The following is a 12,913-nucleotide window of genomic DNA, read 5'->3' on the forward strand; positions in this document are numbered from 1 at the left end:
GAGTGTATACCCGTCCTTTTTTCCCCCTAAGGTAAGTCTTTCCGCTCCCAGGATTGGAATGACTCCTTACCCTCTCCCTTAAAACCCACATCCTTTCGTCTTTCCCTCTCCTTCCCTCTTTCCTGATGAGGCAACAGTTTGTTGCGAAAGCTTTAATTTTGTGTCTATGTTTGTGTGTCTGTCGACCTGCCAGCACTTTCATTTGGTAAGTCACATCATCTTTGTTTTTGGATATATTTTTCCTACGTGGAATGTTTCCCTCTATTATAATCATATCATTACTATCAGTGTTCTAAGTCTTGAGAGTAAATCCAATGGTGCTACCAGAGAGGGATGGAGTCCACAAGAAGTAACCACTAATACGTCCAAATAACAATGATAGGTATTGTCAAAACTAACTTGTGAAAGAAAAAAATACAGGCTGTTGCAGGGGAAGTGATTGGCTTGAAATAACAGACCAGGAGCAATGAATAGTATGATGCGTGTGAAGTGGTAACAAGAACAAAGAATGAAGCATACAAAAAGATGCAGGCCAGAAGAACAAGAATGCTTGTGGATGGCTATTAAGAAGAAAGGCATGCAGAAAAGCAGATTCTGAAAGCAGAGAAGAGGAGTTTTCTCGAAAGACACTTGCAGAACACTGAATACACTAATGAAAGTGGATAATTCTACAGAAAGGTGAATAACCTTAGAAAGGAACTTCAACAAAATACAATACAGTGTAGAGAGAAAAATGGTGAACTAATAGCATCACAGAAAAGAGAGTAACATCATTAGGCAGAGTACTTTAAGGAATCATTACACTCAGAATGCTGAAGCATGGCAACTAACCAAAAACCATTACGTGGAAGAAGAGGAAAATGGAAGGTCCTCAATGCAAGAGATTTGGCTAGCAATAAAGAAACGAGCCAACCATAAGTCAGCTGCTAATGATAACCATTCAGCTGAGCTTATTACATGTGATGGAGATGATCTAGTTAGATTCCTGATCTCAAATATACGAACACAAAAAGTCATCCCAGATGATTGGAATAATGGTGTGATATTTGCTATATATAAGGAAGGGAACATCCTGGAATGTACAAATTAGGGGGGAATTACATTATTGAACACTGTACATAAAATATCTCCTCCCTGCTTTGTACCCATGTAAAACCTTCTGCAGAAAAAGCAACTGGGGGTGATCAGGTAGGCTTTAGATCTGGCAAATCAACTATTGACAAAATATCCACACTGAGGTAGATAGTGGGAAAAACATGCAATATAGAAACACATTATTTTAAAGCAGCATATGACACCAACAAAGAAATGGGCTTATTGAAGCTACGAAAGAACTGGGCATACCACAGCATTTATTACACCTCATTAGTCTGACCATTAATTAGCAAAGTACGGATACAAGGAAATTTAACACACAGTTTTGAAACTAACTGTACACTTGAGGCAAGCGGAACATACATGGAGGTGCAGGAAACAGTGGCAATAGTTTCTGCTGTGTTTGGTACTGAGGCATGATGTGAAACCTCTTTTGGAAAGAAAGATGTGATCAGTTCCTTACATGCATGCACTCTCATGTATGCTCTAACATGACACTAGAGAAGGTAATAAGGTCAGATCAAATCAACACAACAGGCACAATATATAATAGAAAGGTGCAGCTTCTGGTATATGCAGGTGATTTGGATATTATTGCAAGAACAGAATCATCTACTACAGAAACATTCAGAGCACCGGTGGTAGCAGCAGTACAAATGGGAGTTGGAAGTTAACATCAATAAAACCAAATACATGCGAATAAGACAAGCAGGACTAAATACAATGTTAGAATTGCAAACTGAAATTATTATTGAATTTGTCTGTCTGGGAACACTGGTAGCATCAAAGAATTATATTAGTTTGGAAATAAAGCAGCACATCCATCCAGCTAATAAACACTATCATGGAGTGGCCACACATGGTAGGCCCAGGAATGTGTCCAGGAGAACGTAGTGTCAATTGTATAAGATTTTAACAAGTCCAGTATTAACATACGGCTCAGATACCTGGACAATGACAACACTTAAGAGTAATAGGATGTTCTGAATGAAAGATGATACGGAAAATGTACGGGGCGACTAATGAAGTCATCACAGCATAAACAATATAGTTTTGAACTTCATATAAAGTGTGATTTGTTTCAAGAATGGGCTTGTAATTGTACAATCGTGGTACTTACATGCTACTGTGGTGTATCTCCTTCAAAATAGTCCCCTTCTGACTGAACACACCGATTCCAACGGTTTTTCCACTTGTAGAAACATTCCTGGAAATGTTTTTTTCCTGAAGTGTGTTAGGACGCTCTCCGTATTTGCCTGGATGTATTCAATCACGTCAAACTGCTTCCCTTTCAGTGAAAATTTCAGTTCAGGAAACAGGTAGAAACCCGCAAGGGCCAAATCAGGTGAATATGGCGGTTGTGGAAGCACACAAATTTTGAATTTGTTCAAAAATTCAAAAATTGAGAAAGCACAATGAGCTGGAGTATTGTCATGGTGTAGCACCCAACTCCTGTCTTCCCACAATGCAGGCCTTTTCTTCCGCACCTTTTCACACAAACAATCGAGGACACATTTGTAGTATTTCTGGTTAATTATCTGTCCTCCAGGGGTAAATTCATGATGCACAATACCGGTAGAATCGAAAAAAATTACCAACATTGTCTCCACCTGCGACCGACTTTGCCATGGTTTTTTCGGTTGTGGTGTACCTGGAGTTTTCAACTGTGAGGACTGCACTTTGGTTTCAGGATAATATCCATATTCCCATGATTCATCATCTATAATTACCTTATTTAACAAATCTGGGTCATTTTTAGTCCGATTAATCAGTTCTTGACTAACTTCAAGTTGGTACTGTCTCTGGTCACTTGACAACACTTTTGAATGAATTTTGTGGAGATTTGACGCATGTTCAGATCTTCCGTTAAAACTGACTGAACTGCATAGAAATTTCAATTAAGTCCATCAGCCATCTCCCTAATTGTAAGTCTATGATCAGACCGCACTAAGTCACTAACTTTCACGACATTTTCATTCCTCTCTGAGGTGGAAGGATGGTCAGACCGTGGTTCACCTTCAAATGATTTGCAGCTACTTTTAAATCTGTTGAACCAAACAAAAACATTTGACTGGCACATACAATTATCTCCAAAAGCTGTTTTAAACAGTCCGTAAGTCTCAGAAGCTGATTTCCCAGTTGGGTCAGCATTTTGCCAACCCCTTTCAACAAGTTCATGCATGTACACAGAAAACTGGCAACACAGTGAGCATGTGGTGCTTCAGGAAGACGTTCTTTTGTTTGGCAGTTGCTGAAACCTCAATCACTAAGTTACTTTAACTGAAGTAAATTCAAATCACTACTTTAACTATATGCCTACGCATTTTGTTGACTTCCCCAATTCTTGACCTAGCTGTCACATTCCAACCTAACTTGGACCTCAGTCTATGCAACAAACCAGCTCGTCATAACAATTCCTTTCTGTTCTTCGCAGGTCAAACCTATATCAGTAGGTTCAACCAACATAGCTGACAGTACTTTTTGTCATAATTTATATTTTTTGTGGGACATCCACAACTGTAGCTAAAGTTTCTCATTATTAATAAACCTACTCCAGTTGTAATTGACAAATTTTATTTGGATAAAATCACACACGGCCCAGATTTCGGGAACGACATCATATCCTTCAGGTACTACAGAAAACAAGAGAAATTAAGAGGGATACTATATAGAATTAATTAACGTTAAAAGTAAAATAAAGGCATAAATGACACAGAATGACAATTTGTGAACCTGAAAAGTAGCCTATGATATAATTGCTCACCACCACAAACAGCAGCATGAACCGCAAAGAGACATCTCAATACATATGTACGTCAGAGCACCCACTACCACATGTGTAATAACAAGGGTGGGAGTGAGAACTAAAGACATCATGGTGAACAACACAGTCGCAACCCCACATTTTTCTCAAATTCCACTTGCTACTAACAGCGCTAAAATCACTTTACTGAATGAATGGCATTAACTAACACAGGTGTGATATAGAGCAAACAATAAAAGCAGAACATGCAATGTATTGTGTGATTTTCAAGATATAAAAATAATACAAATGTATAATGAAAGTGTCAAGAACCAAATATAATAAAACCATAGTATAAAATGTAAGAGACCAAAGTAACGTAACACATTATCCATTGTAGTGCACAATATGTCAAAAGTGCAGAGTACATCAATTAAGAATACAAGGTTATAAATGCAGAGACTGCAACAGAACATGTAAGGTAAACTACAGAACCTTGGTGCACAAAATCTCCAGTAGCAGAGATATCAGTCTGACTAGTAAACCCCCCAAAAATACTGAATATATTCTGACCAAAGATGCTGGAGTTGGCAGTTGTGTGTGCATGAGGTGTGCTTGCTTTGTGTGTGTGGGGGGGGGGGGGGGGTCGGCATGTGTACATGTCTTTTACTGATGAAGGCTGTAGGCGGAAGCTGTATGCGAGTATCTTAATTGTGCCTGCCTGCAACTTGATGTGTCTTCTTTACAGTAAATAGCAATCTGTTTTCTCCAACATTGTTGAATATATACACAACTACACATTAGCTACGTAAGTGAGGAACAGTACAATAATGCTGGTACTTAGTATTAAATGTCCACAGTGTGAGTGTAGATACAAGGTATGTCTACAAAGTAAGTTCCATTTGGTTATATAAAACAAACATGTACAGATATAGAAAAAAATATTTATTGTACAAAAATATACAGCTGTTAAACTACTTTTCTACATAGCTTCCGAAATTTTGTAGTCACTTATCATAGCATGGCACAAGTTTTTGTAAGCCTTCTTCATAGAAGGTAGCTGCCTGTGTATTCAACCATGGGGTAACATATTCATTCAGCTTGTCATCATTGTTGACGTGTAGACCAACAAGCACAGATTTTAGGTGTCAGAAGAGATGAAAGTTGCTAGGAGCAAGGTCTCGCCTGTACGGAGGATGATCAAAAGTGTCCCAGTGTAATTCCCATAAGATTTGTTTGGTCACATTCGCCATGTGAGGTCGGGCATTATCGTTGGACAGGGGGAGGGGGGGGGGAGAAGCTTTTGACAGTAATCCTCGGCACTTGTTCTGTATTGTGCAGCGCAAATTCTTAATGGTCTCACAGTAACCATGTGCATTTATTATCTGGCCCCGTGCTTAAAAAAAAAAAAAAAAAAAATCAAACAGCAAAACGCACATGACTTCTCGAGGTGTCAAGATTTGCTTAGGCTTAACCTTCACTGGGGACAAAGTGTGCCTCCATTTCATTGATTGCCGTTTTGTGTCAAGGGTGTCATACAATAAGCAAGGTTCATCACCCGTGACTATCCGAGAAAGAAAACCATCACCTTCTACATTGTAGCGTGTCAAAAACTTAAGTGCACTGCCCGTCCATTATTTTTTTGTGTTGTTGACTACAAATTTCGAGTGCCCAACATAAGCAAAGTTTTCGAAATTTCAGTTTTTCAGTAACACTTTCATGAATCAGTAATTGTGAGATTTGGGAACTTCCATAGCAAGGGCACTAAGTGTAAACTTTAGGTTGTGCTGAAACTTCTCTTCAGTTGTGTGAACCAGTTCATCAGTAACCACAGACGGGCATCCACTTCGTTCTTCATCGTGCACTTGATCACATTCTTCACTGAACAGTCAGAACCCATCTTCTAACCATTGAATCACTCACAGCATTTTGGCTGTAAGCCTCGCAGATTTGCCAATGAATTTCCGTTGGTTTAACTTTCTTTGCATTAGGAAACAAATCACAGGTCTGATTTCACATGTGACAGCATTTTCAATTACAGCTGACATTATAAAGAAGCACTACAATCAACATGCCAGTAGTAGCAATCTGAAAATGGCTTACATGTCTTCTCCTCGAGTCAGAGTAACTGCCGCACATGCTCGGAACTGCGATTGTAGCGCTGCCGCGGATAGAAATAGAAACTGAACTTACTTTGTGGACGACCCTTATATAATGGGCAGACAGGGAGAAGTTTTCAAACTAAGGTCAGAGAACATGGTACCACTAGTCATGCTAAGTCATCTTTAGCAGTGAATTTGGCACACAGCATGCACAACTTGTGTAACATTAAAGATGACTTAGAAATCTTGCATAGACAATCAAAAAGCTCAGTGCTTAACATTTTGGAAGAGTTAGAAATTATTAAGTGCAAGTTGCAACATCCAAACAGCAATGAGCAAATTGAATGCTCAGTAAACTATTTCTTATGTCTACCGTGATCCCCACCATAGTATACTGTCATATTTTGTCATCTTTGTATAAGTTATAGATATGACATCATGGCCCGTAATGTTGAAGGTCATGAGTCTTGTTAACTGGAAGGCATTGCATCCCATTTTAAGAGCTTTTCTTTTAATGGGTTTGTGTATAATATGCTGTTCCTCAACTACGTAACTTATGTGTAGCTCTACAGCTACCGTCAGTTTATTTCTTGTATTTACTAGTCGTGCTGTCTTCTCTGCTACTGGTGATTTTGTGAACCATGATTCTGTAGGTTACCTTATACATTGTGTTGTACTGTCTGCATCCATAGCCTTGTATTCTTAATATGACAGACTCTGTATACCTGACATATCATGTACTATAATGGATAATTTGTGGTATGTTAATTTGATCTCTCTCATATTTTATACAATGGTTTTATTATTTTTAGTTCTTGATCATTTCATTATACATTTTTATTCTTTTTATTTCTTGTCAATCACATTATCCATTGAACAATGGAAGGATAGCTGCTACTCACTGTACAGCGGAGATGCTGAGTTGCAGATTGACACAGCAAAATGACTTTCAGAAAAGAAGCTTTTGGCTAACAACGCCTTAGTTGAAAATTAGACCCCCCCCCCCCCCCACACACACACACACACACACGACCACAGACCCTGCAAGCTGCAGCCAGACTATGAACAGCAGCACATGATGGGAGAGGCAATCAGATGGGGGTAAGGAAGAGGCTGGAGCTGGGAGGGGAAAGTACAGCAGGGTAGGGATGGGGGACAGTCAAGTGCTGCTTGTGAGATCGTGCAGCGATGAGTTGGAGAGTAGGGCAGCTAGGTGCAATGAGGATGTTAGAGGGCGGGGGAGAGAGAGGGTTAGCAGGAAGGGGGAGACGTAAGAAGACTGGGTGCTCTGGGGCAGTACAGGGCTGTGTAGTGCTGGAACAGTAACTGGGAAAGGGATAGACGGTTAAGGACAATGACAAATGAAGAATGAGTTCAGGAGGGTTTTGGGAACGCAGGATATACTACAGGGTGAGTTCCCACTTCCACAATTCAGAAAGCTGGTGTTTGTGTGAAGGATCCAGATGACACGGACTGTGAAGCAGTCACTGAAATGAATGTCATGTTGAGCAGCATGCTCAGCAACATGGTAGTCCAGTTGTTTCTTGGCCACGGTTTGTTGGTGGCCATTCATGCAGACAGACAGCTTGCTGGTTGTCATGCCCAAGTAGAATACAGTACAGAGGTTGCAGCTTAGATTGTAGATCACATGACTAGTTTCACAGGTAACCCTGCTTTTGACAGCATAGGTGATACTTGTGACCGGACTGAAGTAGGTGACTGTGGGAGGATATATGAGACAGGTCTTGCATCTATCTCTATTACAGGGATATGAGCCATGAGGCAAGGGGTTGGAAGCAGGGATTGTGTAGAGATGGACAAGGATATTGTGTATCAGTTGCTCTGTACCACACCTGTCTTAGGTAACGCCATTCATATGGTAATATGGCTTTAGTACTTTTAGTAGCAGGTGGTGTTTGAGAGGAAACGTGGGGGGTACTCCTGTGTTATTAGCTGTGATTTCTTAGGTTGTCCCTCCCCTCCGCCCCTTTTGTATTATTTCTAGCAGCAGCCACTCTACGATGTACATGTCTACCGAGACATCTCACTGCAGTTTACATGGCATCTGTTGACTGTCTTGCTGGGTGTCCACATCATGTGGTTGGCTGAGCACTTATGCGGTAAACTACTTTTAACGTTCAAAAATTGGCATTCCATGATATTTATGTCTTCATTTTACTTAAACCTACACCTTGTCTGACCATTTGCAGTTCTTAGGTTACATTAATCTGGCAATGAATGTTATATGTTGATTCATTACTTTTTTTTTCACTTACACCCTGTTTAGTTGACCGAAATGATCTTTTCATGACTCACCCACACAGGAGCTCACATGCTACTCGATAAATTTGCTGCATGTTTTACATGACTGGTATAATTTTCTTTTACAAAATCAAGGTATAACCTGACATTCACATTTGTATAGACCCTTTTAACATTTATTTTAAATAGTACCCCCTTAGTGTCTCTCTCTCTCTCTGTCTCTCTCTCTCTCTTTTTTTTTAAAAAAAAGCTTGATGATGGGATTTACTTCCCGATGTGTAAGATTTTATCCAAATAAAGGATTTGTCAATTACAATTACATCAGATTAATTCATCATGAAAAATTGTAGCAACAGTTGTGGATTTATCAAAATAAATACTATCACATTTGTTGGTTGAATTACTGATATAGCTTTGGTGTGTTAAGAAATAATGAAGCAGTGTGACATGATGTTTGGTTCGTCAGGCGCTCAACTGTGCAGTCATTAGCGCCCGTCCTAAGTCCCAATTTTTTCACAGTCAATTTTTGTTTCACAGTCCAATCAAGCCACTGTCACAAATGAAGAGGATGATGAAATGTTGAGGACAACACAAATGCCCAGTCCGTGGGCAGAGAAAATCCCCAACCCGGCTGGGAATCGAACCCGGGACCCCGTGATCCAGAAGCAGCAATACTAGCCACTAGACCACGAGCTGCAGACACTGTGTGACACGTATGTGCAAAAAAAATGTAGATTGTTCTGACAGGCTGCTCCATTACTAGGTCTACATCCGGGTCAAGAGTTGGCGAAGTATAGTTCAAGCAGCAACTTCTGTTGTGCATCACATGCAAAAGTTTTTTGTATAAAATATTTACTGCGAATTCTGAGGATCCATTTTTCAAAGGACTTTAAAATTACATGGAAAAGTCAAGGTAGGGTTTTGCACAATTAGTTAAATTCATTGCTGTGAAACATACCTGTGTTGCTCTGTCATTGGTATTTATAATGGATTATACATACATCATTGTGTTCCCGTTATATATATAACTAGTAGTGCTGAATAAATAGCTCCTTTAAATTCTCTTACAGACTCCAAAACAAAATCAGCTTCAAACATAAGCAGATGACTACACATAACACAACGCAGGTGCTGTTTCATTACTGCTAAGGAGAGAGGGTACCTAAAGTTTTAAATGGAATCTCACTGACAATGTCATTATCTGCGGTTAGAATACCAAGGACCTGCAGTATCAAAGCTAGTAAACAACCTTACAGCATAGGAAAGCTAGTTACACTCTATCTACATGCATTCTCAGTAGATTGGATCTATCACACGGCAGAGCAACAAGTTTCTGACTATGTACTTACTGACATTTGCTTGTATCCTGGACTCTGCAAGAGACGTTATTGCTGGCCCTGTGGGTGCAGGCAGTGCTGCCGTACTGAAGCCACCCTCTGGCAAGGCTACAGGATTGCCAATAATCACCCTGACCTCCGACCCCTTTGCCAGTATTGTCAGGTCATGGATTATCATCACACACCTGCAACACAGATTTGCAATAATCACGGGGGCTGGACACAGGAACAATGTGAGAGTAAACAACAATGAAAGGTGTAACCTGTACACTCACTCACTCCCACTTTTCTGCGTATGTGTGATTCATTTTTGAAAATTATACAGGAAATGTTTTCTCCTAGTAAAACATCAGCCAGTTCAGTTTCAGATGGCTCAACCTTCTATAATACTGGCTCTTCAGTTGGAAGTAATTTTGTGTGTTACCACAACAAATCGCTGTTCAGATATTGTTTACCATTTGTTGTCTGTCCACTGTATGTTTAGGTAGTCCTATGCCTTTAATATTATGAATTTTAAGACAGCTGGAAAAAAAGCAAATAATTACATAATAAAAAAACTGTAATATTTTATAGAGGTAGCTCTAGACCTATTTCATCTAAAGCTTGGTTTGCAAAAGAGTGAACACAAGTGAATGTCCACAGTGTAAACGGGACACTAACAGATGCTAAAAACATTCAGTAGCGATTCATTTGCATTAATGCACGAGCACTTGTTTCATTACGTGTTTTTTCCAGAGAATCAAAATTGGCAGGGTTTTTGCTTCTGCGTTTGCCTAAATGTGAACAGCGCAGAAAGCATTAACTTTTGAAGTCTGCTGGTTTCGTGCATGAACTACCTTAGGTATTGAGCAATCCAGGGGCAGAGGAGAAAAATGTTACTATAGTGCCTTTAACCCTTTGGCTGCTGAAGGCGCGCCACTGTCTGCGGCGTAATCCGTCTACCTGCGCTGCGTGCCTGTCCCTTGGAGCCGCCGCCGGGACCGGATCGGCCCGTGCTACTCAACCTGCCCTGTGCTGAATATTTCTCGGGTGAATATGACTCGCATAGAGCCAGTGTGAATTTTCGGCGGCTTTCAGCTGTAATATCTTGGGCAATTGTTTTTGTAAAGAAATAAAATTTGGCCATCTTGTACAATTTTATGCGTTCTCTTAAGAATAACAATGTAAATGAGCCATACTGAGCCAGAAAATTGTAGGTACATCAGCCAAAAAAATAGGCGCCCGAAAAAATTTCGAAGTTTGGCTTCTTGCATCTCCCGAACTAATGCTATGACGAACGTGCAACTTGGCATGTAGTAGCCTAACAACACAAGGTTCTTAAACATAAAGTTTCATTTCCATATCACTTTTCAGAACTGAATGAATTAAGCACAAAATTGAAGAGTTTGTAAAAACATCAAAAATGCAATATTTTCACTCCGATTTTGCTAGAAAACTATGCTCCATGAAACATACCAACTGGAATGAAAGTTGGGCACAAAAATCAGTGTAAACTTCAGGTTAGCATGTCTAGTAGTGTGAACACATGATGAAAATGAAATTTAGAGTGCAATAGATTGACTGCACAACGATAAGGAATCAAAATTTTTATTCCCCTACTATTTTCCAATAATCAACAAATTAGTCGAAAAGATGTTGATTTTTATGAAAAGATGAAAGCAGGGTGTATTCAATACTTCTTTTTCAAATACCATTTTCTATTAATGCTTCTAAGCCAGTCTCGTTCGAACAACAAATTTTAAGCCCCCACCCTCCCCAGAACAAAATTTTTTATTTTGGCTAACAACAAAGTATCAAGAAAAATCGCACTTAGAAAAGGGTTTTAACTTTGGCATGTTGTTTAACATTGATCAAAGGTGTTTAAATCAGTTATGGAAAACATGTTTTGTACAAGTAGACCGAGTGTGCTCCACATTTGTACTACTAAGGATAAAAGAATATAACTGTCCATGTTAATAATTTAAATGTATCATATGCAGATTAACGTATGGGTTTTGTTATAATGGCAACGGCCTTGCCGCAGTGGCTACACCGGTTCCCGTGAGATCACCGAAGTTAAGCGCTGTCGGGCGTGGCCGGCGCTTGGATGGGTCACCATCCTGCCGCCATGTGCTGTTGCCATTTTTCGGGGTGCACTCAGCCTCGTGATGCCAATTGAGGAGCTACTCGACCGATTAGTAGCGGCTTCGGTCAAAGAATACCGTCCTAACGGTCGGGAGTGCGGTGTGCTGACCACACGCCCCTCCTTATCCGCATCCTCCTCGGAAGATGACACGGCGGCCGGACGGTCCCGGAAGGGCCACTTGTGGCCTAAAGACGGAGCTTTTTTTTTTTTTTTTTTTTTTTTTTTTGTTATAATGGCGCAATGTACTTGGCATAATTACATTTGCCACAGTACAGATATTGCGCCATCTCAATCACCAAGTCCGTTCATTTGCCAGTGAACTGCTACATATGACGTTAGGATTAGTTTGAATAATTTTACAACTGTTGCATCTACTTCCAATCCTTCTTTTCGATCTGGGCTTTGGACCGGCGAAGGTGAAAATAGATTTTTTTTAAATTTTTTTTTACTAATTCATTCAGAAGTGTCTATAATTTTTTTCAGATTTAGTTCCCAATGATTAGCAATGCTTCTTTGTATGATAAGTCTCAAAGCAGGGTGCAGCACATAATGGAATGTCGCAAGTTTTGCATTGGTATCTAGTTCCCTGGCGCACTTTCTGTTTCATGCAAACCACACTTCTGCGCATTAGCATACTTTTCTGCGAATGTTCACTCACGATAACAGCCGGAAAATGTCTCCCTGCGAATTGTAGAGGATTCTCGTCATCGTAGTGCCTTCCCCTACCAGCTTTTCCCCATTCTGTAGCATATTTTTCTACCATCTGACTTCTGGTCAGGTGACTACAGGGTTATAAACACAAAATCAAATAGGGGTAATGCAGGAGTAGGTTTAATAATGAATAGGAAAATAGGAATGCGGGTAAGCTACTACAAACAGCATAGTGAACGCATTATTGTGGCCAAGATAGATACGAAGCCCACACCTACTACAGTAGTACAAGTTTATATTCCAACTAGCTCTGCAGATGACGAAGAAATTGAAGAAATGTATGATGAAATAAAAGAAATTATTCAGATTGTGAAGGGAAACGAAAATTTAATAGTCATGGGTGACTGGAATTCGACAGTAGGAAAAGGAAGAGAAGGAAACATAGTAGGTGAATATGGATTGGGGCTAAGAAATGAAAGAGGAAGCCGCCTGGTAGAATTTAGCACAGAGCACAACATAATCACAGCTAACACTTGGTTTAAGAATCATGAAAGAAGGTTGTATACATGGAAGAACCCTGGAGATACTAAAAGGTATC

General features: G+C 39.9%; 1 protein-coding gene across 2 annotated transcripts in view; it reads right to left on the reverse strand.

Moving 5' to 3' along the window:
- LOC126210222 (uncharacterized) overlaps positions 1 to 12,913 on the reverse strand; it is a 103,216-nt gene that overhangs the window by 72,179 nt on the left and 18,124 nt on the right. Inside the window, exons 3-4 of one of the 2 annotated variants that reach the window (XR_007540629.1) lie at positions 9,815 to 10,061; positions 9,552 to 9,724 (exon numbers count right to left, since the gene is read on the reverse strand). Coding sequence is in view for 1 of the 2 variants with exons in the window: in XM_049939404.1 (XP_049795361.1) it covers positions 9,556 to 9,724 (169 nt within the window). In the remaining variant the exon portion in view is untranslated. The remainder of the gene's footprint in view (positions 1 to 9,551; positions 9,725 to 9,814; positions 10,062 to 12,913) is intronic. The other variant, XM_049939404.1, reaches the window with a different exon arrangement.

The sequence above is a fragment of the Schistocerca nitens genome, chromosome 10, assembly GCF_023898315.1.
Source record: "Schistocerca nitens isolate TAMUIC-IGC-003100 chromosome 10, iqSchNite1.1, whole genome shotgun sequence".
Lineage (NCBI taxonomy): Eukaryota > Metazoa > Arthropoda > Insecta > Orthoptera > Acrididae > Schistocerca > Schistocerca nitens.